Below are 25,262 nucleotides of genomic sequence, written 5' to 3' on the forward strand. Positions count from 1 at the left end.
AAACACAACCCTGATTTTTATTTTGGTTTGAATTTCCACTGTATGTCACATATCTAGAGGGCCGCACAGGCTGCGGGCTTATCTGAGGCTTCAGAGCCAGCTCGTGCTGCCCACTGCTCTTCACGCTGCTGAGTGAGATGTTACTGTGCAGAGATCTGTACCCATACCCAGTGCCTTTCAGACAGAGCCGAGAGAAGAGCCAAGAGATAAATCCCATGAATTCCCTGCAGCAGCATGTGATGCATGTCGGAGCTACGGGGGAAAGTGGGATTAACCCTCTTCCTTTTTCCGCAGGCTCCAGCCCCATCAGATGGAGCTGCCTACAAAGGGAAACAACGAGGATTAGGTGGTCTTAATCAGGATCTTTGTACAAGGCAGTGTGAAAGCAAGAGTGTGGCGTGAAGGAGCATCTGCCATGTCTTTAACACGTGAGCATTAGCTCATTACCTAGAGACTGAAATTAATTGGAGATTCAGCCTCTCCCAGGGATGTGGCTTTTACTAAATGTAGCTAGAACTTTTTATCGTGGCAATCATTGCTTATGCTGTTATGAAGATAGTAGAAACTTAAAATGGCAGGCAAATATATATATATATAACCCTTTAAATTTCATGCAGTTGATCAGTTCTCCTAAAGCTGTTACTGGGGAGGTGGGGAGGCGGTGGTTGTTTAAAAGCTCTCCTTCTGGCCTCCCCATGCAGCTACAGAACAAAGTAAAAATATTTATGGTCTTAACGATTCAGTAATTTCAGCTTTCAGCTTTGTTTACACAGTAGAATCTTTAAATAATAGATGTTTAGTATTGCTGTAGATTTTTCTGGTTGGGCTTTGGGTTATGTCTCGCGATTCCTCCCTTTTGGTGGAGCAGCTGTTATTTCTGCTTCTTGCTTACTCTGAACTGTGTACAGAAGTGTCTATTTGTGTAAGTGCGATTTTCTACGTGATTGATTTTCGAGTATTTGTATGAGTGTGCACGGAGCCCACTGCCAATGGATTTCGTTTCAAACTAAACATCCGTCTGAAGGCAGGGGTTAAAACAAGTGCAAGAGAAAGTGATGGCCATTCACAAACAAGTTTGTCACAGTCTGATAGCCTAATTTATTTAAATATTTCTTTGGAACAGCTGAAGCACTCTCAAAAAGATTCACAGAAACTAATTGAAGGCTTGCTCAGTACAGAGAGTCCTGCTGGAGGGGGATAATGAATGGGGACGCACCGGAGAGGAACGAGGAGGAGGCGGGACAGGGAGGGAGAGGTGGGGAGGAAGAAAACCAGCAGAGGTAGATGGAAACGGGGAGTTTGCCTTCTGGCTGGGTGGAATATCAGGCCTCAGGTGAGGACACCAGGTCTTGTTTTGGAGGGTTATAACATCCTGGTGAGCTCGGCAGTGCCACAAAGCCCCTGGAGCTCATGGTAGGACCGCCAGCCCCATGCTCCTGGGGAAGGAGATGCTCTTCCCAGGATCTGGTGCTCTGACTCCTCGGGCACATCCCGGGGTTCACATCTGGGCCTACAAGGCTGCTGTGTGAATGAGGGGCTCATTGCCCTTCCCCAGAGAGCAGTCATAAAATCCTTCCATTTTGTGGGGCTGCAGATGAGGAAGGTTGGGGTTAAGCAATACCTTACAGAGTTCTAAATCTCCCCTTTTTCTCAGGAAGACCTGAAATCTCTGTTTCTTGTCTTTGGGGCTGGAGTCATGAGCCTCTGCAGGTAAGGCTTTGTGATTCATCTCCGTAATGGAGGCAGCAGCCAGGCGCTTCCCAGGGAGAGGAAACCCGACACTGGGGAAGGGTTTGTGTATTTTATCCAAGAAGCGTTAATGCTGTTTACACTAATCGGATTTATTTACTGCAGGGGGGAAAATATCTTTGTAAATAGAAAGTGTTTATTATTGCTAAAGACTTCTTCTGTTTGGCTCAGCGGCTGCTCCCTGGATACATTTCAATTCCCGTCCCTCGCCGAGCAGCTGCCCTTCCTGCAGCCTGCAAATCCTCACGAGCCTCCGCAGAAGTCAGTCCCTGAGAGCAAGTGGCCACAAAGGACTCCTTCTGCCTTCCAGGAAGATTTCAGGAGAAAAGAGCCCTTAAAGTTTGGTGTCGGTCCAGCCAGAGCGAGTTCACTAGAAACACGGTTGGGATGCTGCGGTGCGTCAGGCTGGGCAGAGATGGGAGCGAGGTGCCCTTGACAGGACCGGAGGTTTCCCAAGCGAGCTGTTGCAATGCCTGGGGTGCTGAGGCTGTCTCCAGGGCAGGGCTGGCTCCCAGGGCGCTGTCACGCTGGCCACAGTGGGCTGGTACCTCTGAGTGCCTGTGGCCCTTCAGAGCGAGGGGTTCCCGTGTAGCTCGCTGCTGAATTCACCCTGGGGCTTAACAAGCAACCTGGCCAAGGAGGGGGCTGTTGATGGCAGCCTTGCTGCTCCTGCTGTGGTTTAAGGGAAACCAGAAACCCCTCACCAAGTGTGACCCCTGACAGCGCTGGAAGGACCCAGGGGAGGGGGCTGCAACGCCTGCAGGTATTTGAGAAGGTGCCAGGCAAGGCGGCATGGGTGGCTGTCAAGGATGCTTGTGGGGCAGGCAGGAAAGCTCCCCGGGGGCTGGGATCAGATGGGACCCCCGGAGCACATCAGGGACATGAGTTAGGGGAGGCGGGGAGAGAAAAATGCCCAGGAGAAGAAGAAAGAGAGATCGTGGGTGAAATGCTGTGCTGGAAGCGAGGATGAGGGCTGCCCCTGGCCACTTTCTGCTCCGGGGGATGGATGGATTGGGGGATAGATGGATGGGGGGATGGATGGACGGGGGGCTGGATGGATGGATGGATGGGTGGGTGGGTGGGTGGATGGGTGGATGGACGGATGGATGGATGGGGAGATGGACGGATGGGTGGATGGATGGGGGGATGGGTGGATGGATGGGTGGGTGGATGGATGGACGGGGGGATGGACAGATGGATGGACGGGGGGATGGATGGGTGGGTGAATGGATGGGTGAGTGGGTGGGTGTGGGGGTGGATGAATGGATGGGTGGGTGGACGGATGCCCTCCCCGGGGGCGTCTCCCTCTCCCTCTCCCTTCTCCCCCCTCCCCTTCTCCCCTCCCCTCCCCTCCCGCAAGGCCGGGCCGCCCGGCGGCTCCTCTCCCCCCGCGGGGCCGCTCCGCTCCCCGCCCCGCGCCGCCGCCGCATTTAACGGGAGGCGCGGGCGCCGCCGGCCCGGCCCGAGCCGTCCCGTCCTGTCCCGTCCCGTCCCATCGCGGTCCGTCCCGGCCCATCCCGGCCATGGCACGCCTGCCGCTGCTGCTGGCGCTGGGGCTGGCGCTGGGGCTGGGGCTGGCCGCCAAGTCCCCGTACCAGCAGGTCCTGCAGCACAGCCGCCTCCGCGGCCGCCAGCACGGGTAAGCGGCCGCTGCGCGCCCCCGGGGCGAGAAGGGGAGAGGGGAGGGGGGAAAAAAAAAATAAAAAACACCCCCCCAAAACTTTTTTTTTTTTTTTTTCCGGGGGTCGCGGCTCGGGTTCCTTCGCTGCGCTCTGCCCGGGGGCTTCCCACCCCCGGGGGCTTTTCCTTCTTTCCCCTTTCTTCCTTTCCTTCAGGATGCTTAATGGTCCAGTGGTCGTTTTAGACCCCTCTTTATCAGTTCATCCCCGTGAAGGGGATAAAAAAAGTCATCGGATTTTCACTTACGCGTTTCGTGGAAGGAGTTCCCCTTTTCAAGAGTTTGCAGAAAAAGAAAGGAACTTGGTTCAGTGGCAGACGGGTGGCTTTATGGAGTAAGCACCAACTTGGTCTTTAGCTATCAGTCCTGAAAGTTTTCCTGAGCAAACTAATCCCTTACTTAATCGTACACCTTCTGAGATAAGGAACACCCCAAAAATGCAGGTAGACATCTCTGTACGTCTCTGTGTTATGGGCTGTGTGGTTTGACTCTTTTTATTGATAGGTGGAGAGCTGGCCAGCTGTTAGCGGCTGCCCCCACTGCTTTTATAACGCATGGGGAATGGGGAATAGGCAGAGCGAACGATGACAGACGCTTCAGCTGGCTTTTGTCTCTGGCGGTGCTGACATTGATTGAGCCGCAGCTTCCATTTAAATGGGCTGCTGAGGGCAGGGTCACGAATCGCGTTGTAAAAAACCAGGCTGAGATATTGCAATTTGATACGTTACCTGGCGGGGCTCCAGGTCAGCCTTGTTCGAGAAGGGGAGCACTGTTTGGGTATCTCACCCGACGGAGAACTTTACAGGCAAATCCTGAGCGGACGCCTATTGGTAAAATCTCAGTACCGAAAGGGCTGCAGGGATTTACACACAAATACAGTGCTGCTATCCATCTGTACGTGATCTGAAACAAAGTAAATATCCCGTTCTGCCGATATCCCTGGTGTAAACCAGTGCAGCTGTGTCTGAGGAGCAGCCTGTTGGTCCCTGTGCCATCACGGGAGGCACGGGGTGGGATGTGAACTCACTCCCTGCCGGTGCCTGAGAGCTGCAGGAGGCACGAGGCGTTGGTATGGCAGGGTTACAGATGAGGAGAAGTTCTGCTGAGATAAACCCGGCAGAGCTGACAGCAGCACTTGGCTCGCTGGTTGCTTTCCGATGGGGAGAGCAATTTATCCCGAGCGAGTTTTTAAACTAAATTCTGAACTCTGATTAATGATGTGTCAAAGGGACACGGCAACAGAAAAGCAGCCCAAAAGCTCTGGGATGTGAGGCGTGTTGTTTCGCTTGCAGGAAGGAGCTCCGGAGGGATGTGCGACCAGGAATGCCACCCTTTCTGCTCTGAGCATCCCCCCGCAGCATCAATGCTCCCATTGAGCTGGGAACGAGTTGGGTGGCAGGGCTTGGCTCTGCAGCAAAACTCGTACAGCTTAATTATTTTTAAGTGAATCAGCTCAGGTGCTGGGGGGGCGAGATGAGAAGCATGTGGGGAGGAGTATGAACATCTGAAGATAAAAATCTGGGTGCGTGGGTGCAGTCACGGCAGGGAGCTGCTGCGGGACTCGGGGGGTCATACGGGGGTCCTGCTCTTTGGTGCACCTTCCCAAGGGCTGCCCCTGCCCCGGCAGCTCCCAGCTGCTGCCTGCCAAGGGGAAGGCTTCAGACGCAGGCGAACAATGGGCGGTTTTATCCGCGAGTCAGCTGGGAACGGCATGGCAGAGGTGATGAACTCCAACGAGGAGCAGGGAGAGTGTTGACAAATTCATTTTAAGCCAGACTGGGCAAAGCACCAGAACAGGCACGGCGGGGAGCCGCTACTACAGCCTGCCTGTGGGAATCATTGATAACGCGGCCCTCGGGGGGATTGCTCCGCACGGGGTTAAAACGGGGAAGTTTTTCTCTAAAAGTCAGCGAGCAGCCCGGCGGCGCCGGGTCCCGGGCAGGGAGGAGGGGGCAAAGCAGGAGGTTTGGGGCTGCCCAGGAGTTTTCTTGGCAGGCTGCTCCCAGGGATATGGGGGAAGTGATCAAACAAGTCCTTCAGTAGCCAGGCTTGTCAAGACGAATATTAGAGGGATTGTCCACTGCCGTCAGCCAGACGCTGAAATCGAGGCAAGATTTGGAATTTCAGTGTAATTGGAACCACATTTCGGCGCGCCGGGGCCGGAGGAGCCGAGGTGGGCTGAGTCACTGAGCACAGACGTGTCTCTCAGCCGGGATTTGGCGTGGAAGTTGCTGAGCCGGTGCCAGCTTGCACCAGCTGAAAGTTTGGCTTTGTGATTTCTACCTTTTTTCAGTAGATTCTTTCTCCTTGTCCCTCACCTTATGTATAGAAAGGGAGTTAAACGCTTTCATGCAGCAGCAACCTACCCTGACTGGGTAGGGCAGTAACAAGGGATGCAGCGAGCCTAATTCTCCGAGGTGCCACGGGTCCCCACTTTGTCCCTTGTGGCAGTGCCAGGGCCTGGCAGGGTCAAATCCTGCCACCGCAGGGCCCTGCTGCAGTCACATCAGCAAAAGCTCATTGGAGGCAAGCCAAGCTCCTGCTGAGGCTGATGCTGGATTTAACCAACGTAGAGGAGACCCTCATATTAATTCACACTAAGGATGGGCAGGGTGACCTGTTTGAGAGAGCTGGGTTTGGGATGCTGGTGCGAAGCAAAGACGCCTGCAGGAGGACTTGGCGGTGGGCTGCAGAGACAGCTTTTGGCAGCTGGGGCAGGTGAGTGGCAGTGTCCCAGCCAAATGGGGACAAATGTCCGTCTGCTTCCCGAAGGAGGTCAGTGAGACCTCCACGGCAGCAGCTCCGTGCCCCATCCAGAGTTGTGCCTTGGAAGGTGCAGAGCAGAGGGCTTCGAAGTGATGATTTGTGTATTTTACTCAATTATTTATTTTCCCCTTATCATTTTGGCAGCCAACTCTGCTCATACTTTCTGTGCCACTGCTGCAATGAGGGCATGGTTTTGGTGCTGGGAAGCCAGGGGCAGTTGGGCCGAGCATCTGCAGTGTTTTGGGGCATTTGCTGCACCTCTGTTTGAAGCCCAGGTCTATAAAATCACATCTCAAGGCCCCTGCCTTGCCCACACCCGTGGCCAGAGCTGCTGGCACACAAACCATGGAGGGTGGCAACTGGAGACGGTGAGCTGGGAATGGTGCGCTGGCCAAAAATGCGAGTCAGCTCCTGTCTGACCACAGCTTTGCTCCCCATGACACCACTTCTTCCACAGCTGGAAGGCTGCTGCCAGCTTCCAGTGGGACAAGTCACACGGGTGGTGCTGAGCATGGGCTTCCCTGGTGGGTTAGCAGCGATCGGTGCCTCTCAGGCTGAGGTCTTACAGCCGCCACGCGTAGTGCATCGAAGCCGTGGCGGGCAGTGCCGCTTGCTCGTCTTCCCCTTCAGTAGCTCATGTCTGTGTCCAGCATAGGCTGAGTCTGTTAGGCAGCAAAAGTGCCCATCTTGGTTTTGGTGTTGATAAATATGTCCTTTTTTAGGTCCTAAACAATAAAATAATGGGTTTGGGGGGAAATATTTGAAATATTGCAGAAATTTATTGGGTTTCACTGAGGACTCCAAATTAGAAGTTGGTGTTCACCATAGAAATCCCGACCGAACTACTATAACTCAATTCCTTTATATTTTGAGGAGGAGTAGAGCATGGAGAGAAGCCAAGCTTTGCATTCAGTGAAGGAAGATATAACCTTGCAGAATGAGAGAGGTAGAGAGGTCTCTTTCACTGCTTCCTTCACTCTGAGACCTGCAAAGTCAGCTCGCAGCTCCCGGTTCCCTTCGTCACACCCACGGTGGGGCTTTCCAGGCTCTCAGACCCTCCTCTGCTCTGTCCCTCCCTGCAGCCCCAACGTCTGCGCGGTGCAGAAGCTGATCGGCACGAACAGGAAATACTTCACGAACTGCAAGCAGTGGTACCAGAGGAAGATCTGCGGGAAGTCAACGTAAGTACTCGGGAGCCCCCCCGGGTCGCCCCAAGACCCAAGAGGAGGCGGCTGCTGGGTGGGGAAAACGAATGGTGCAACAGACACTGGGTGAACTTACATTGTGTGTGTGCTAAGGGTTGCTTTAGCCTTTCACTACCAAAGAAATATTGTGTCTTGTTTTTTTTTTTCTTTTTTCCAAATGACAAACATGATTCTGAAACACTTCAATGTTAAGAATGGAAAATACCGTGTAAATTCAAACCCTGGTGATTTATTCTAGTTGCATTTCTATACGTACCTGTATAGCTCTCGATGCTGTGATGAAGTGGGTTCCAGATGGTTTCTAGTACTTAGCTGTGCCTCTCTCACTGCTAGGCCCAATGCTGCCTCGCTGGAAAAAAAATAAAAGAAAAAAAAAGAAAAAAAGGCAACCCAGAGCTGATGGTTATTGGAGAAAACACAAAATTCATCTACACGTGTTTTCTTTGGAAGAGGAAAGAGAAATAAGGGGAAAGAAGTGTCAGTTTTAGCCAGCGCTCTGATGACTCCACCAGGAAAGTTAATTACACTTGCAGGCCAATTCCACATCTAAGATCGCAAACAAAAATATTCAAGTAGCTGTCGCGTAACGTAGCCGTGCGGGCAGCCCCGGGACATTCCTCTGAGCGATGCAGTCAGCAGATAATCGCGTGCCTGACTCCCTGCCAGGCTGCAGAGCAGCACGGGGGAAGCTTTCTCCTTGGTGTAGGCCAACCAGGGCTCTTGGGGACATTTGCTGGCCCTGGCCTGAGCACGCACACGGCGTTAGCCACTGCTGCCGGCCCCGGCCCCATGGCTCTCAGATAGCTTTGGGGACTCCACACGAGTCGCAGGAGGTGGTGGCCCCCCGGCCGCGCACCGTCCCTCCTCAGACAGCAAAAGCTGCAAGGAAAGTCCAGGAGATTTCTTCTAGGCCGAAATCACAGACTGCAAGAAACCGCTGATCTAGGACACGCAGCAGAAATCAGCCGGTGTGCGTCTGGTGTGGTCCAATGTAAATTGTAATTGGATCTATAGGAACATGCTGTTCTTTAGTGGGGATTAAATAAGCCATGTTTGTGAAGTAAACAGCAGATCTTTAGCTGTGGTGAGCTGGGCTGCTTTTATTTTGGTTGCCTTTGTTGGTTTAGCTGTGCTTGCCGGCTATCAGATTTAGTTTCGTGGGTTTTGTGTTGGTGTTGTGAGGAGGGAGGTAAAACTGGCCCTGCGCGTGGCCTTTCCTTGTTCTACCCATGAGTTCATCTCAAATAAGGCAGTTCTGTAATTCAGGGGGATGCATTGCAGGATGTACCATGTGTTGGGCAGGTTTCCCTTAAGTCCAATTTTCTTTGTAAAAAAGAGAGAGAGGCAATATTGTGAAAAGAAACAAACACTCTCCTCCAAACCCTAATTCTATAAAACCATAAAATTTGGTAAGACTTAACATGGATGATTAGAGTTCAGATTCTCATCTTGGTTGAATAGTGGCTTTTTTTTAACATAAAACGGACCAGATTATGGCATGGCCATGTGGTATCATTGTTGCCCCTTCAGATAGCAGAGCGGCATGGTGGGCCTCCTAACAAAATGCGACTCTGCTGTGGACATGGGGTGGCTTTGCTGCTCCACCCCAGGATTGCTTCAGCTCGGAAGCAGATCAGAAACTAAACGTCAAGCAACCCATGTCTGCAGCTGTATTTGGCAGAGGCAAACTCAGCTGCTTATCTCCAGAAGGAGCTGGAAGGCCTGGCGTCTGGCTGTACCTCTGGATTTCGTCGGGGGAGTTGGGGTGATCTCTTCCAACCTCTCTTGCTCTGCTTTTCCCCAAATGTCTTCTCCAGTGACGCACTGCTGAGAACGAAGCATGCACACCATTAACCTGTGTGTTAACCTATGAGATAATGTTCCCACTGCACGTGGGACTAGCTCACCATTCTTCACTTCGCATCATCTCAACAATGGGTTTTACTGTCTTTTCCTCTTTTCCTAGTCACTTTGGAGCCTGTGCCTTACTTTGCCCTTTCGCAGCGCTTGTGCAGAACAAAGGACACGTGCCTTGACTCAGATTTTCCGGAGGACCCCGGGACACAGCTCTGATTACAGGCGTTTGCTGGTGATGGCTCCCACTGGACGTGGTGCTCCCGGCGTCTGGAAGCAATCAGGAGCCGGTCGGGATGTTAGGCGTTAGGCTGCAGCAATCAGACTCCTACAGTGGTGTCGGGGGCCTGGTGCTGCTCCATCCTTGGGGCCTGGGCTCCCAGGAGAGTGCATGGGCATAGTCCATGGTGCTCAGCATGAACCCCAAAACTGGCCCTCTGCGTGGGGCTGGGAGAGCCTCTGAGAGCACCGCATGCCTTTAAATCCCAGAAAGAGTCAGGGTTTGGCACGTTTGGCAGCATACCTGGTACAGAAGCCCTCTCCCGAAGCTGTGTCCTTGGGTCCTCCCTTTGGTGGCTGGATCCACTCCTGCAGCCCTGCAGGGGACCCTGTGCCGTCTCCCACCAGAGCTGGTGCACCTGTGGATAAGCACGGTCTTTTCTCTCCTCTTCCTAAAGGCTTTTTCCACCTCTGAGAGGAGCAGTCCTGTGCTGGGAGATGCTTTTCCTATCTCACCTACTTCACTTTTGACCAGTTATCCTCTTTATTTGCTTAAAGGGCCAGTGGTGCCACAGGTTGGAAGTGAGTTGCAGATGCAAATACCTGCCTCTAGGAAGACAGCTTTGACTGCTTTGATTTTTGACTTCTTTTCTTGCTCTGAGCTGTGTTTCAAACAGGTAGCAGGGAGAGAGGTCAGTGAGAGAGCAGGTATTGCAGAGAAGCAAAGTGAGCTCCCGCAGAGCTGGTTGGCAGAAAGGAAACTCAGCTTTGAGAGAGAAGGGCAGAAAAGTTGCTGCAAGCCAACAGCATAAGTCATAGGATGCTCCTAGGACAATTGCATCCTGTGCCCAGAGACATGCAGTGACACGAGAGGCTCGGATGTGCTTGGCCTTTGGTCCTGTCCCCATGTGCATGACCCTTCAGAGCCTGCTCCAGGCTCACTTTCGGGGCCCCTGAGGTGCAGAGGAGCTGTGTCCAGAAAGAAATCAGCTATGGCCATAAACACGAGACCTGGTGCTGAGGCTCTGCACACTGGCTTCTTGACTGGCATCTTTGGGTCCATCGGGATGGAGTGCACTGCTGGAACTGGATGTGCGCGATGGAAAATTCAACTCATGGATCAGAAGGGGACTCCCACCTCTTTATCTGCTTTTCTTTTTCCACTGTTTTTCTTCTCTTTGCTAAAGTATTGGCTCATGCGGTTAGGGAGAAATTAGATAGAGGATTTATGTACATTTTATCATTGCATTACTTTCTGATGAAGTGAGATAAGGCAGTTGGCAAGAAGTCCGACACTACTTTGATTTTAATGAGCACTGAAACAAGATTGTTTTGGTAATTAGGTAATTTTCCACTGTTGGTTATTCCAAGGCCAAAGAAATAGTTTATTTAGGGTATATTCTCATAGTTGCGCCTGTGCTTTTTATATTTTTCTATCTCCCTTATGCACTGGACTCATTCTTCTAGAAGAGGGGTTTGCAGTTGATTGCCTCCCACACGCGCTCTTTTTGTGTAGTGAACAAGGCAAGAGTCTCCTCCTTTTTCTCTTTTTTTTCTTTGAGCAATAACTAGTAGCAGTAAGTTGCCCTACTACTTTCTTTTTCTTTTCCTCTTAACTTTTTTTTTTTTTGTCTGATTTACTTTCCTCTATTCAGGAAAAAATATGAGCCCTGGCACTCTTTTTGCAAAAACGAAACATATGGGACTTATTACAGGAAATTATTACAAATGGATCTTTATTCACTAATACATGCCTTAGCTTGTTTTTATTACCTTGAAAAATGCACTTAAATTTTAATTTCAGGCCCTAAGAATGCAGCGGTGGTGAGACAATGACTAATAAAAGGCAGGGAGCTTGCTTCTGCACCAGGACACGGGGACGTTTAGCAGTACAGCGTTTCTAAGCACTTGGCTTGGCTTTTGTGCTGAATCTGCTGCGTGGTTAGGGAGCTTTTAGGGCTTTATCCCATCGCTGTGTCCCCCTGCCATTAAGAGCAACCCCCCGGCTGATGCTCTGATCCTGAGCACGCAGCTCCTCTGGTGCTGCCTGCCTGGCGGTGTAGGGGAGCGCAGGTGGGGCGACGTCTCCATACGGGGCTGTGCTGTGGGGCATCCTTTGCCCTCTGATCCCTCTCCTGGTGCAGCCAAAGCCCGTGGACAGCAGGGCCAGGTTATCCGCCTCTGGCATGGGAAAGCCCCTCTCCGCTGGGCCTCACGGAGGAGCACGTGTCAAAGGAGCAGCCGTGCTCCCTTATGGAGGTGCAGGGTACCAAGTCCTGAAAATGAGGTGGAGCAGCCTTCAGCCACGGCCATGCTGCTCCCTGGGGGCTGGAGATCTTGTGTGGTCTTGTGCTTTCACCAAGGCACAGCCACGGGAGAGCAAGTGGCTGAAGCTGAAGATGGTTTCGTGATCCCTGGGACTGGCTCCTTGTAGGCGCAAACATTTGCCTGAGCACCTCTGTGTTCACCTGGTCCTTTTTCTTTTCTTTTAATTAAAAATTAAAAAATCACAGTTGAGATCATACAGGACAAGATGGGAAGAAGGAACAGGGAGGTGAGGGTGGGAATGGCATACGTGGTGCACGGAGCCAGGCGGTGCTGGTAGGTCAGCTTCAGAGACTGGGGCCTGTGCCGACCCCAGAACTGGCCTTGGTGCTTCTTGCCACTGGCTTCCCCGGTGGGGTGGTGCCAGAGATGCTCCCCCACCCCCAAAAAATAATAAAAAATCCGGCGGTGTGGTCCCTGCATCCCGTCCCACTGCCCTCACCCTGCTACTGGAGCAGCATCAGCCCTGAGCCCGCGCCACGGCCCGCGTGCGCCCCGTCCTGCCCCTCCTCGCGGCTCATTAATCTCCGATCGATCTATAAATACGCCTTTTAAAGCCCACGTCAGCACTCAGGAATTATTTATGCTGAACTCTGCAACGATTTCTTTTTAATCAGCTCGTCGTCTTTGATTACAGGTCTGAACCGAGGGAACTGTCTAGACTGGATTTAGTTTCTAGGGCGAAAAAAAGAAAAATTGGAGGTCGGGGAGGGAAGTGGTGGGGGGAGAAAGTGTGTGTTTCTAATGAACACGAGCCGGGGGCTGGGGAAAGTGGAGCAGCAGGGTGTTAAGATCTCCAGTAGTCAAAGGAAGGGATTGCTTTAGGCAAGCTCTTTCCCACATGGAATATATAATGTCTAGACAATCAGTCTGGGTTTGCTTTGTAATTCTCTTAGGAAACCGTGACACAGAATTTATTTGCTTCTGTCACAGAAAAGCAGGTATTTGTTTCACTTACTGGCTCTTAATTACCCTGAAGAATTCCCTCTTAAACCCCAGGCATTTCCACTGTTTGTTAACAGTGTTAAAATGATGACAAATATCTGAGTTTGAGGATTTTCCTTTCTCTCTGAGTGAGTATGCGGAGGCTCAGCACTGCAGCACCGGGCTTGTCTCGAATCCAGGCAGGAGCACAGAGGAAAGGCTTGTCTTTGGGAGGAACACCTAGTGCCTCGCTGTCCCTGCCCACCTACCAGATTGCCTCGCTCCTTTCACACCAAGCATAAAAGCAATAAGAGAAAGAAACCCTCGTGAAAATTAAACAGGCAACTTCTGGGTTGATTTTTATTATTTTTTTTCCCCTGTTTGTATGGAAACGTTCCCTTTAAAGGGCAGCTTTGAGAATCAGACGGCTTTCATTTCCCACCGAGCTGCGGACAATGGGTGCAGCATTCAGGCAGCTCGTGCTTCTTTAGCATCTGACACCCTTGGGGCTCCCTGTGTCCCCGGGAGGGGGACCCCTGCCCCCTGGTAGCAAAGCCAGGGGTGCAGCATCACCCCCTGGGATGCCCACCTAGGCACAGGCATCCCAGCGAAGTTCTCCTTGCAGGGCTTATTCCAGGTCCTGGGGCCAGGGCATCCAAGACCAGAGGTGTCCCTTTGCCTCCAGGCCTGTCATGCCAACTTTGCTCTAAACAAGCGAATATTTTCTGGTGGCAGACAAGAATGGGGTGAAACGCAGGGGGATGCTCGGCAGATTTGTAGGGCAGCCGTACTGGAGCTGCAGTGCGCTGCCCAAACTGTGATCGGTTGTAACACTGGGAGAACCCCAAATCCTCCCGAGGAAGAGGCTGAACTCGATGACTTGGACTCCCCCTGAAGCTAAGTAAATAAATAATTCAGATATGTTGGATATTTTGGTCTCTGCCTTGCCTCTCTGTGCTGTGTAGGTCCTGATTCGAGCTTGTGCTGCGCTCACTGCCTTGCTCAGGTCATCTGCTGGGACCGTGGCTTCGGTCTCCAGCCACCGTTTGTACAGGGACTGACAAAGTTGCTGGGCAAGTGTGGTTTTGAAAATAAATTGTCTGTTTTTGTTCTGTGGGGAGGTTGGCAACATGCAGCCCTGGAGGCGATAAAAACTGTGGTTTGCCTTTTGTTCAAGTGTATGTTTCTAAGGAAGACGCTGCTTCGGAAACCTCACCACACAGGGATGAACGCAGACAGGACTGTAGCTAACAGAGAAAAAGCAGTGAGGAGCTATCAGTTAATCTGCCGTATCCATCTCTTGTTCCAGAGTAATCAGCTACGAATGCTGTCCTGGATATGAAAAAGTTCCTGGAGAGAAAGGCTGCCCAGCTGGTAAAGACATTTGGCATTTTTTACACTTCTTAAAATTATACCTCGGCCCACTGAAGGGAAATATTAGAAAATTGCTCAAAGTTGATTTGATTTTTGCAATTTGTGCACAAGCTTGCTTTGAACGAGTCAAAAACGGACTCAGCAGAGCACCAGCTGAGCACCAGCTCAGCTCCAAAGCATGCAGAAAGTCCCAGACAACGTAAAAACCTCGAATATAATTAAAGTCAATCAAGCACGGGAGGGCTGTGGGGAATTACCGAGTCCAACAAGTAATAGAGCTGTGTTGGAAACGCAATGCAAGGTAGCGATAAAGCAGCAGACTGTTCTGCCAGTCTCTGCTCATTTCTGTTTTGGCAAGGGTGAGTTGAGCAAAATTTCACTTAATAGCAAATACAGCTCAGCTGCTGGCGGGCCGGGAGCGGGTTTGGTGGCTCTGCTGAAGCAAGGCTCCTGCTCCTGCTGTCCCAGCGCTTCCTGTCCCCGAGCTGGGTGCTGGCACTCAACCACAGGGCTGCAGTGAGCAGCGGCGTGTATCGGGCCAGGTACACAGAGTTAGAGTCTGCTTTTCCCCCCTAAACATCTGTATACATGCGGTGTGACTCCAGCAAAGCCCGCAGACTAGATCTTGGATTACACCGCTGTGACTGAGGTGAGTGGTGTGTCGGGAACATAACCTTCTCTTCTTTCAGCGCTGCCACTTTCAAACATCTACGAAACCCTGGGAGTTGTTGGCTCGGCCACCACGCAGCTCTACTCCGACCGGTCTAACCTACGGCCAGAAATCGAAGGACCTGGAAGTTTTACGATTTTTGCCCCAAGTAATGAGGCCTGGGCTTCCTTGTCTGCTGTAAGATATAACTCCTCTTCGTTCCCCGCTTCCTCTGGCTTTCTCTAGTGGAGATCCAGCTCTGCAGGGGTCTGACTCCAGCCCCAGCTGGCAGAACAGACACGGTCCTGATGCAGGGAGGGCTGCGAGTTTCCGAGATGGGGATCGCTGTCCCGGTCCATCAGCCCCAGAGCCTGATTTCTGAACGAGCCCAGCACTGGAGAGAGGTGTGGATGCTCCCCAGTGGGTGGACGTAGAAATCACCTCATTCAGTTTTCCCTGTTTCTTAGTGTCAGGGATTGCAATAAGACCACAGCAAGAGATTTTCCATCCCTTTCATTATTTTTCTGGCTGGCCCCTACTTCACCACTCCGGTTGTTCTTCCTAACTGGTACAAGTACCCAGTCCCAACCGGAGCCTCTGAAAACCTGCAGCCTCCTTGCATCAGTGAGTTCCCCTGCTCTGCTACATCTACGTCTCCTTAACATCGGGTTCAGTTTTCTCACTCTGTGTCTTGTGAAATTCCCACTCCTGAAATTGCCACCACTGTCCTCTGATGCACCAAATGGTGCATCCCTGTGAATGCAGTGACCCCACACTGGAGCTTGCTGCCCTTGCCCATCTGTCTGCCAAGGACAGGGCCTCCAGAGCTGCTAGCTGCTGCTTGAAGGCCAAAGATGGAGCTTTATGGAAATTAGAGCTGCCCTGGTGGCATGAAGTTGAGTACCTCACCTAACACGCAGGGATCTTCGATGCAGCCAAACCTCTGTACTCTCCCCACCAACAGGCTCAGCACAAAAAACAAATTTTGCTGATTTTCAGGAAACGCTGGACTCCTTGGTCAGTAATGTCAACATCGAGTTGCTCAACGCCCTCCGCTACCACATGGTGAACAAAAGGGTCCTCACGGATGACCTGAAGCATGGGACAACGCTTAACTCCATGTACCAGAACCTGCCTATCCAGATTCACCACTATCCCAACGGGGTAAGATGTTTGCATCAAACCTACCCACCAGGGGCTTCCTTTTCTGCTGCCTTGCACCTCTGCACTGTCCGTGGACCTCCAGGACTATGTCATGCTTAGGCTGAAAACTCCTGATTCAGGATAGATGGTCAGAAGGAGCTAGAAAAGAGTATTTATAAGAGGCTAGTTTCATAGATGCTGTCGCGGGGAAGTTGCCCGTGTTGCTGTACAGCACTGTGACTGGGGAAGTGCTTGATGTTGCATATTTTCTTGGGGTAGACAAAACCACTGATTACTTTCAAAGCTCTTTAAACATGATACCACTCAAATGGTTTTTGATAGAGCATTCTCATTCTTTATGTTTTTTTTTTTTTTTTTTTTTTTAAACCACATTTTGGCTCCTGCTGCTTCAATATTGCAGCGCTCACTGCGTTTGAAATAGACAAGCAGCGGTGGCTGCTCTACCTTCTTGTTTCAGTGCACATAATGTCCCCTGCGTCTTTCCCTTCGCAGATTGTGACTGTGAACTGTGCCAGGCTTTTGAAAGCTGACCACCACGCCACCAACGGGGTGGTTCACGTCATTGACAAAGTCATCTCCACCACCACAAACAGCATTCAGCACATCGTCGAGACTGAGGAAAGCCTGGAAACTCTTCGGGTGAGTCTAACCCACGTGTGCTCCAGGGATCCCTAAAGATATTCACTCATCCCATTCCCAGTGAAGCTTGTCAGTGCCTGAGTGCTGTGACTAAAGCTGCTGATAAAATCCTTGTACCAATATAGCTTGTTTTACTTTAGGAAGAGATGTTTTTGGTATCAGTGCAAGCAGGGTTTTGTGAGAATAACTGTCACCCTGCTACTGTTGTCAGTAAAAAGATGTAGCCGGAGTCTGGCTCCTCGCTGTTGTATCAGAAACTTGGCCTTAGGAGTTGTTAACTCTTCAGATTTGATGAGTATCAACTTGTTTGCTTTGGTATTTGCCAAGTTAAGGAAAAAAAAGTAGAAAGCAGAGGGGTTCTGCAGTAGGGTCTGGTCTGAATTATTCACTGGAACTACCATGACCCTTTCCAGGCATATCAGGGTATTCAAACTAGCTCCGAGGCTGGCCAAAAAAAGGCTCTTGTACTCAGATTTCTGGAGCACAAGAGAACCACAGGGCCAGGCCAAATTTATAAAGGGACCAAAGTGCTGAAAGAAGCTATTCAGGATTTTTGTAAGCGCTCTGAAATTCTAAAAGCTGTAATAAATCTGGCTCTCAGTGACTGCCTGGACAAAGCTGCTGACCTTTGCATTCTGGCTGGACGTGTTTTACCCTCTCTCCTCATTTCTCTGAAGGCTGCTGTGGCTGCTTCTGACCTCAACAGCTTGCTGGAAAGCGAAGGGCAGTACACGCTTCTGGCTCCAACCAACGAAGCCTTTGAGAAGATCCCACGAGAGACCCTGAACAGGATCCTGGGGGACCCTGAAGCCCTGAGGGGTAAGCGCCTCTTTGCCAAGGCCAGTGAAAGACTGAAGAGAGCTCTGCACTTCTTTTGAATTCCTTTTTGAATAGATCTGAGCTGCTCCTTGACACGATCTGACGACAGCTGCAGTAAACACGCTTGGCAGCTTCCATCTTTTAAAACTGGACAGCCCAGAGCTCTTGGGATAAAGGCGTGTAGACGTGGCACAGGGTGGTACCAGATTCGGAGCAGGGAGCCGGAGCAGTTCCCTTTCTTTAGCATTCCCGTATGTGATGCTGATTTCTATCCACCTAAAGACAGAAGAGAACTTATCAGCGTAGCTTCCCCTGACAAATGAATCAAACGACCACACAAAACCAAAGTTGACAAGTGTATAAAAATCGTTCTTTTGGAACACTTCATTTCACAGGCTGCTGAATCGAAGCCAGCACAATCTGAGATGACTGCACACCCCTTAGGGTAGAGCCCTGTGCAATGCCATCCAGGGGGCCCTCCCCTTTGAAGAGGGCCCCTAAATCTTCATTAACTCTGTGTCTGACTTTTCCAGCTCACTAAGGCACTTGCTTCTCTTGCAGACCTGCTGAACCACCACATCCTGAAGTCAGCCATGTGTGCTGAGGCCATCATCGCTGGCCTCACGATGGAGACGCTGGAAGGGACCACCTTGGATGTGGGCTGCAGTGGAGAAGATCTGACCCTCAACGGGAAGCCCATCATTGCCAACAAGGACATCCTGGCTACTAATGGCGTTGTACATTTTGTTAATGAGCTGCTGATCCCTGACTCAGGTATTGGAGGCTTTTTGCATTTCTTTGTGTTGCCTTTCTTTTGTCTATTATTCTTTTTGACAAAAAAAAATAATGGATTTAGAGGACATATGTATTTTGTAGGAATGGATGGATTGCCTTTAATGCAAGGTTACTATGCATTACTTTATTTTTTTTTATATATTTTTTTTTCAGCTAAGACCCTGTTTGAGTTGGCCCAAGAATCTGAAGTTTCTGAGTCCATGAACCTTTTCAGACAAGCAGGGCTCAGTTCTCATCTAACTGGCAATGAGCGGGTGACCCTCCTTGCCCCAGTGAACGATGTATTCAAAGGTAAATTGGGGAGTAAATCCCTCTCTCCTATCAGTGTGGGCCACAGACCTGCTTCAGACAATTTCTCTTTGGCTGAGTTTCAGTGTGCAAACATGCAAACTCTCCCTTAAATGCCTCAGCTACAGACGGGGGCATGTAGCTTCAAAATTAAAACCTGGTGTGGGAAATAATCCGTGTTTGGATATTTTTAGTGGCTCTGGTCATTTTAAGTGAATCACTGCTTGTTTCCACACTTTTTTTTTTTTTTGCTGCAGATAAACCTGTCTCTGTTGACAGCAACACGAAGAACTTGCTTCTGAACCACATTGTTAAAGATCAGCTCTCCTCTAAATACCTTTACCACGGGCAGAAACTGCAGACGCTGGGTGACAAGGAGCTGAGAGTTTTTGTGTACCGCAACGTAAGTGCCTGCAGCTGGCAGTGCTCTGGGTGGGATCTCCAGCATATGGGGAGCCCCCGTCTGGGTGGGGGTCTGGCCTCAGCCTCTTAAAACCAGTTGAATTTTTCAAAATTGGTCAGTTTAACCACTGCCTCTAAATGACCACTTCATTGTGAGCAGGACGTGGGGATTAAGCTGTTTTTTGTTATCCCTTACCATAAGTAACAAGTATTCTGCAGGCTGAACAACTTGTATTGGTACAGTTACCATGAAAAAAGTATAACAGCATTATGAAATGCGTAAATATCCCTCTTTCAAAGTACATACTAATCAGGTTGTTTTTCTGTGATTGTGTTTGCAGAACCTGTGTATTGAAAATGCCTGCATTGCTGCCCATGACAAGAGAGGAAGGTTTGGGACCCTGTTCAGTGTGGACAAAATGCTGACCCCACCAACTGGCTCTGTGATGGATGTTCTCAAGGCAGACCATCGTTTCAGGTGACCTTTCTGCTCTTCCTAGGTGCCAGCTAGGAGCAGAAGAGCTGCTGTTCTGCTTTCTATTTGTTATTCTATTTATTACGGATTGTAGTCATGACTACATATAATTTATTTTATTTTTTTTACATGGAAAGAGTACCCAAAACCACGGTCTCATTCTTAAATTACAGGGAGTGAGATTTAAGTAACCTTTCATTGAAGTGTGAGCCAAGAGTGTGTGGTCCCCTTGTGAGCACATTTAGAAGCCAGCTCTGAAGCCATCTCTGCCATCAGTAGTGCTGTGGCCAAGCCTCTGTGTCTCCTCACTGGCCACTTTGCCCCCAAGGATTCAGGATCCCCAGCTGGCTCTGCCATTTCTCACATGTTCTGGCTGGACCTCACGGGATCGTTTCCTACCCGATCAACTTTTGGGTTAATTGATTTTGCAAGATTTTGCAATTGTAACTTCACAACTCTCTTGAACACAAGAGGTTATTGCTCAAAGACCCACAAATGTAGTTTGTGGTGAAGCCACTAATGTTGTACGTTTGCTTGCCTTGCAGTACGTTGGTGGCTGCTATCCAGTCTGCAGGTCTAACGGAGAACCTGAACAGGCCAGGTACCTACACGGTGTTTGCTCCAACAAATGAAGCTTTCCGAGCCATGCCACAAGGGGAACTGAACAAACTAATGGGTGAGCATTTTTAGAGCATTCAGGTGAACAGCTGCTGTGTATTATTGGCATGATACCGGAGGAATGGCTCCGTTTGTCTGCCATATTCTTTGAGTCTGTCTTCTGGTCGCATGGACATCCTACAAAACAGATTAGGATAAGCCCTAGCCAGCACAAAGCTGAGGATGCACAGAAAGGAGTGGCACTGAACTCTCACAAAAACTGTGGGCATGGGTTTATACTTCCCTTGTGCTTGTGTGTGCTACGAAATGTTTGGAGTGTGTGCTATGAAATTCCAGTCAGGGATGAGAGGAGTGAAAATGGACGTCGGTAACATAGGGTTGGGGTATCTAAAGTAAGTTTTGCAAACAGAAAACATGGCCCGCATTCAGACTCAAGCTACACTGTATGGAATTTCAGTAGTAAAAGGATGGAGCTCTTGTTCAATCTATTTGTATATGGACAAAGCAGGAAGTCCAACCTGATCCTGAGAAGACAACAAATATTCCGGTCTAGCATAAACAGAGACCAATATCCTGAAAAGCACAGACATGCAGGCCAGTTGTGGAAAAAAAAGCATGGGAATGTTTAATAACCCTCTTTGGGGTAAGCTGCAGGATTTTTTTTTTGTTTTCTTCGTGTTGGAAATTGGCTGTGGTTGGAAACAATGCCAGGTATTTGAGTGTAATGTCTTCTCGTCATTAAAGCCCAACCAAACATTGACGTCATAATTTGTGGAGCATCTGCCCATGGTGGCTGGTTATCCTTTTAAGTGCATGAACGAGGAATTGGTAATATCAGCCTGCACACCCAGCCTAGTGATTAATGTATAAATATTTCAGGGCTGTTCTGTAGCTATTATAAACGGCTGCAGGAATGAAGTATCCCAGATGTGGGCACTTCAGATGTTCTTGTTTTTTCACACAAATATTTAGTTTATGCTTGTGATGAAGAAGTGAATCATGCTGGTGAGGATACGCAGTGTGAGCTGTGGCTACGATAGAAAAATGGTAATGGAAAAAAAGCTCACAGTGTGTTCGGATAGGGGCAGCAAAACAAGAAGTCCACCTTGCTTGTAGCTTCTCTGGTTTCTTATATGAAGGCCAGTTTTTGCACTAGCTCTTCCCTATCGCCTGTCTCTGGGTTTTGCTCTGGGTTTTAGTCACAGCCTCTAAAGGAGAACATGGAGCGGGGCTGCTGGCCCGTGCTGTGCACATCACTGCCTCTTCTGGAAAACAGGTGGTGAAGGGGAAGCCTCGTCTTCCTGAGATCTGGTTCAAAGCACAGCTTGAAGAGCAGAGAGAGACTCAGTGAGGCGGGGATCAGGCCGGCAGTCTATAAACCATCAGTGACATCTCTCCTGAGCTCTTCCCCTTCCTACCCAGGAAACATGCCATGTAAAGTGTCATTGGTGCTGGTGAAAATAGTGATGTTTGCAAGTGTAGGGTGCTCTATTTCACATAAGTTTTTTTGTTTCTCTTTTTTTTTCTTTTTTTTTCTTCAAACTTTCTTGGGAAGTGAAAGCAGCAACAGAAGAAAGTTAATATAATGCACAGTAAGAAAAAGAATAGACTGCAGAATAACCAAGAGATAGGGATTTCACGTGTAGGGCAGGGTTGATGTGTGCCAAGGTGGGACACTGGGACAACATCCTTCCTGGACTCACTGGGATCCTGACCTGCACAGGCAGGAACAGCCCCCATGTCCTAACCAGCTCCAACCGAGGTGCTTCTGATCGGTCTTTTTAATTTTACATTGATTCCTTGCCCTTTTAGGAAATTACGGTATTTCCATGCAATGTCATTCCAGCACATGCAATACGGGAAGCAAGCTCTGATGTGGTTTCACAAACGTACATGTTTTTTTTCCCCCCCAGGTAATGCCAAGGAGCTTGGCAACATCCTCCGGTTCCACATGGCCGATGAGATCCTGGTGAGCGGCGCGGTCAGCGCGCTCGTGAGGCTGAAGTCCATGCAGGGGGACAAACTGGAAGTCAGCGCCGTGAGTCACTGCCTGTTATGTGTTTAGATGTCCGTGTCGGGGAGCAAAGAATGTCCGTGCTCATGTGGGTGCTATGGGAACCTCTTCTAAACGTGCGTACGGCCCCATCGGCAGTGTTTTCAGGGCTGTAGTGGAGAGACTCTTGCCATGCATTCAATTCAGCGAGTTGGCAGCCTTGAAATGTGGTTTTCTTCAGCTTTCTCCCCAGAAGACCAATTGCAAATGATTTCCAGGAGCTGTTATAAATTTATCTCTGAGTCATGGGGAAAAAAAACATAAATAAATTAGATGTATAGCTTGTTCAGCTAACATGTCTTTTTTAGTGTAATGAAAATGATCTCTGCATGGGCTCCCCTAGCACAGCAGGATTTATTTAGATGCACAATTTTATCTCAGAAATTCTGCACTACATTAAGAGAATGCAGGATCCCCTGCTGAGGAAAAAAATATATATTTCAGAGAATAAATAACTCATGGCCTGCTCTTTGCACAAGGAAGAAAAAGCAGGACAAAAATGGAAAGGCTGGTGCTTCAAAATGCATCGAGCTGGACAGCTTGTGTGCCAGGCTCCTGCCACGTCCAGCCCCGAGCTGCTCACTCCTGCCACAATCTCTGTAGCAATCCCTGCCTGTGCAAGCAGCAGCACTGGGATGCTGATGGAAGGGCTCTGCCACGGCAGCACAGCACTCCCACCCAGCCCACGTAGGAAGTCTGTGCTCCAAAACCTGCTGGCCACTCGGGGACTGACTGCTCCAGCTATCATTTGGTGTTATGCCCTTCTCAACTGGCAAGAGAGATGAAAAGATGAAAATGCCTACAGCCAGCCAGCAATGAATGAATGCAAAGTGAGGGTGTGAGGGTTTTCTTTTTTTAGACAAAATTGGAAAGCACCGATGACAAAAGTTTCTCATTTTCTCTTTTTTTTCTTTTTTTTTTTTTCTTTCTTCTCCTGAACAGAAAAACCACATAATACACGTCAACAAGGAGCCTGTTGCAGAGAGCGATATCATGGCCACGAACGGTGTGATTCACGCCGTCAACTCCGTCTTGCAGCCTCAGGGTAGGTCATGGTTGGGATGCTCAGAGCTGCTCCACCAGGGCAGAGCTGGCAGCACAAATCCCTCTCGTTTAATGTGGGCAACAGCAAGGAACTGAGCAGAGGGGGCAGGAAGGGCTGTGGGCTGCAGCTGGCTCATGTTTGGAGCTGTGGCCTCATCTTGGTCCCAACTTGCATCATCTCCATCCTTGCTTGGGGAGGGGGAGGTGACATGTGGCAGTTCCTTCAGTTTATTGAGGAGGATTAATCTGTTATGGGGTTTTCAGCACGTGCTCTGAAATGCTGGAAGGAAGCATCTGTGTGCTTTGAATGCCATCTGTATATCTGCGCACCTAGTAATTTCAGTGCTGTCTATGTCCCATCTTTAGCGTCAAGGCCGCAAGAAAGAGGTGACGAGCCTGCAGATCCCGCGTTAGAAATCTTCAAACAGGCGTCTGCGTTATCTAAGGTAAAAACCAAAAACAAAGCAAAAAAACTGTCAATGTAGAACCACAGAAATTACATTTTGCTAATAGTGATTTGAAGATAACATCGCGTTCAGGTTTTGACCTCCAAAGAGAGTAAGCAGATGTGTTTCATGGACTTATCAATCCTCTCTTGCGATTAAATTATATAAGAAATAATGCTTTTTGCAACATGAAGCCTACGATTTGCAGCACACTGTAGATGCAGCCTTGGCTCATTACTGTATGTGTCAACCTCCATAATGCCTACGGCATGGAAGGGCCATTCATCCAGCAGCACTTCTGACAGTGTCAGGATGAGAACTAGCAAGCAGCGAATATGACTCCCCAAATGTCCGAAACAGAAGGCTTTCTTCTATTAAGCCATCCTGTGTAACCACAGGTCAGACAGATGCCATTGGGGAAGCAGCTCGGCGCTGCTCCTTGACTCTAGCCCAGCACCTTCCAGGATAGTTTTTGGAGATTAAGGATGAACACATTGCCATGTAAAGTCATCTTGTAGCTGCCGGAGATTTATTATATTTATTCAAACTTTATCTTTTCTTTCCATGTAGGTTTCTCAAAGGAATCCTCGACTAGGTAAGGCTTGTTTCTAATTTCTGTCGTATGTCCTGTCCCTTAAAGAAAAGTTTATTCTGTTGTCTTGCGGCAAGCAAGATGCAGCATAGCCGGGCAGGGATGGTGTCCGTGTGTCTGTCCAACCCACCTCGTTCTTCTGCTTCGCAGCTCCCGTCTACTCCAGGCTACTAGCAAAGATGAAGGAGAACTCGGGCGGGTTCTGAGCTGCAGCCAGCGCCTCCATCCGACCCGCCCTGCTGAACGCTACAGGGAAAAAACCAAATATCACCCTTAAATTTATTGTTGTTTCCAGTGAAATGGATAGGAAAAACTAAAAGCCATATATATATGTATATATTTTAAGACCGTTTTTATTTGTTTTTGACCTTAAAGTTCCCCCACTGAGCATAGGTTTTTGTTTGTTTTTGTTCGTTTTGTTTTTACAAAGTAGTTGTTAATTTGCAGTTTTTGACATACCCAGTTTGGGGCTTGATACCTATGATGTACAAGGGCAGGGGCTCAATTCAGCGCTGCCCAGAGCTCGCCTTGGGGCCACCTCCCTCGGGGACACCAGAAGAGGATGAATTAAAGCCCCTCTTCCAGGTTCCCATCTCTGGGAATCCAGGCTCCCAAAGTGGGAAGCCAGGTGTGAGCTCACTGAAAACCCTCCTCCAAACCAGGGCCAGAAATGGGAAATTTTGGCCAGAATGACTTGTGTGTGCTCAGCTTTCTGGGCAAATGCGTCACTCAGGACCGACTGTATGTCTGGTGGTTGCTTTGGAGGAAGTAAATTTGTTGAGTTCACTAACGGTATCCAAGCAATACATATATACATACGAAACAAACATTGTTTTCCTTCTTCCCCTGTGTTTTAAGAGTCTTCCACACAATTATGAATTGAAGGCTTTTAACAAAAGCCTCTCTACTGATATTGAGGAAACTGCATAATTATAAGCTATGGTTTGAAACATTCTTTTTTTTTTTAATTTCTTTTTTTTTTTTTTTTAGTGGGTTGTTTATTGTCTATGGGTTTTAACTGTGCTGCCTTTTATTCACAAAAGAAGATTGAAATGCGAGTTCTCCCTGGCAGAAGCCTTCCAGTAAATGGTTCATTTGTAATAATGGTTGTTTTTTTTTAATAAAAAATTTAAAAATAAAATCAAAAATATAAATATGAGAAGTGCTGGTAATGCTTGGTTTTG

At 49.3% G+C, this 25,262-nt stretch overlaps 1 protein-coding gene and 1 long non-coding RNA gene across 2 annotated transcripts; one reads left to right on the forward strand and one right to left on the reverse strand.

Moving 5' to 3' along the window:
* Positions 1-1,820: 1,820 nt before the first annotated feature.
* On the reverse strand, positions 1,821-4,026 carry LOC136786362 (uncharacterized). The gene is made up of 2 exons (XR_010824877.1): positions 3,676-4,026; positions 1,821-2,421 (listed from the first exon to the last, which is right to left on the reverse strand). It is a non-coding gene; the product is annotated as an uncharacterized lncRNA (long non-coding RNA).
* On the forward strand, positions 3,178-25,240 carry TGFBI (transforming growth factor beta induced). The gene is made up of 17 exons (XM_048057051.2): positions 3,178-3,388; positions 7,276-7,374; positions 14,030-14,094; positions 14,784-14,941; positions 15,743-15,907; positions 16,400-16,546; positions 17,224-17,365; positions 17,927-18,139; positions 18,314-18,451; positions 18,706-18,851; positions 19,192-19,328; positions 19,871-20,001; positions 21,857-21,981; positions 22,939-23,041; positions 23,407-23,486; positions 24,057-24,081; positions 24,229-25,240. The coding sequence occupies exons 1-17, from the start codon at positions 3,273-3,275 to the stop codon at positions 24,282-24,284; spliced, it is 2,046 nt and encodes a 681-aa protein (XP_047913008.1). The 5' UTR covers positions 3,178-3,272; the 3' UTR covers positions 24,285-25,240.
* The last annotated feature ends 22 nt before the right edge of the window (positions 25,241-25,262 follow it).

Source organism: Anser cygnoides, chromosome 14 (genome assembly GCF_040182565.1).
Source record: "Anser cygnoides isolate HZ-2024a breed goose chromosome 14, Taihu_goose_T2T_genome, whole genome shotgun sequence".
In the NCBI taxonomy this organism is placed as follows: domain Eukaryota; kingdom Metazoa; phylum Chordata; class Aves; order Anseriformes; family Anatidae; genus Anser; species Anser cygnoides.

Excerpts from the sequence above, each read along its gene's own strand:
- TGFBI (XM_048057051.2), top strand. The coding sequence starts at position 3,273 with ATGGCACGCCTGCCGCTGCTGCTGGCGCTGGGGCTGGCGCTGGGGCTG. Across the intron at positions 15,908-16,399 it reads TTCACCACTATCCCAACGGG|ATTGTGACTGTGAACTGTGC; the intron begins GTAAGATGTTTG and ends TTCCCTTCGCAG. Across the intron at positions 16,547-17,223 it reads AAAGCCTGGAAACTCTTCGG|GCTGCTGTGGCTGCTTCTGA; the intron begins GTGAGTCTAACC and ends ATTTCTCTGAAG.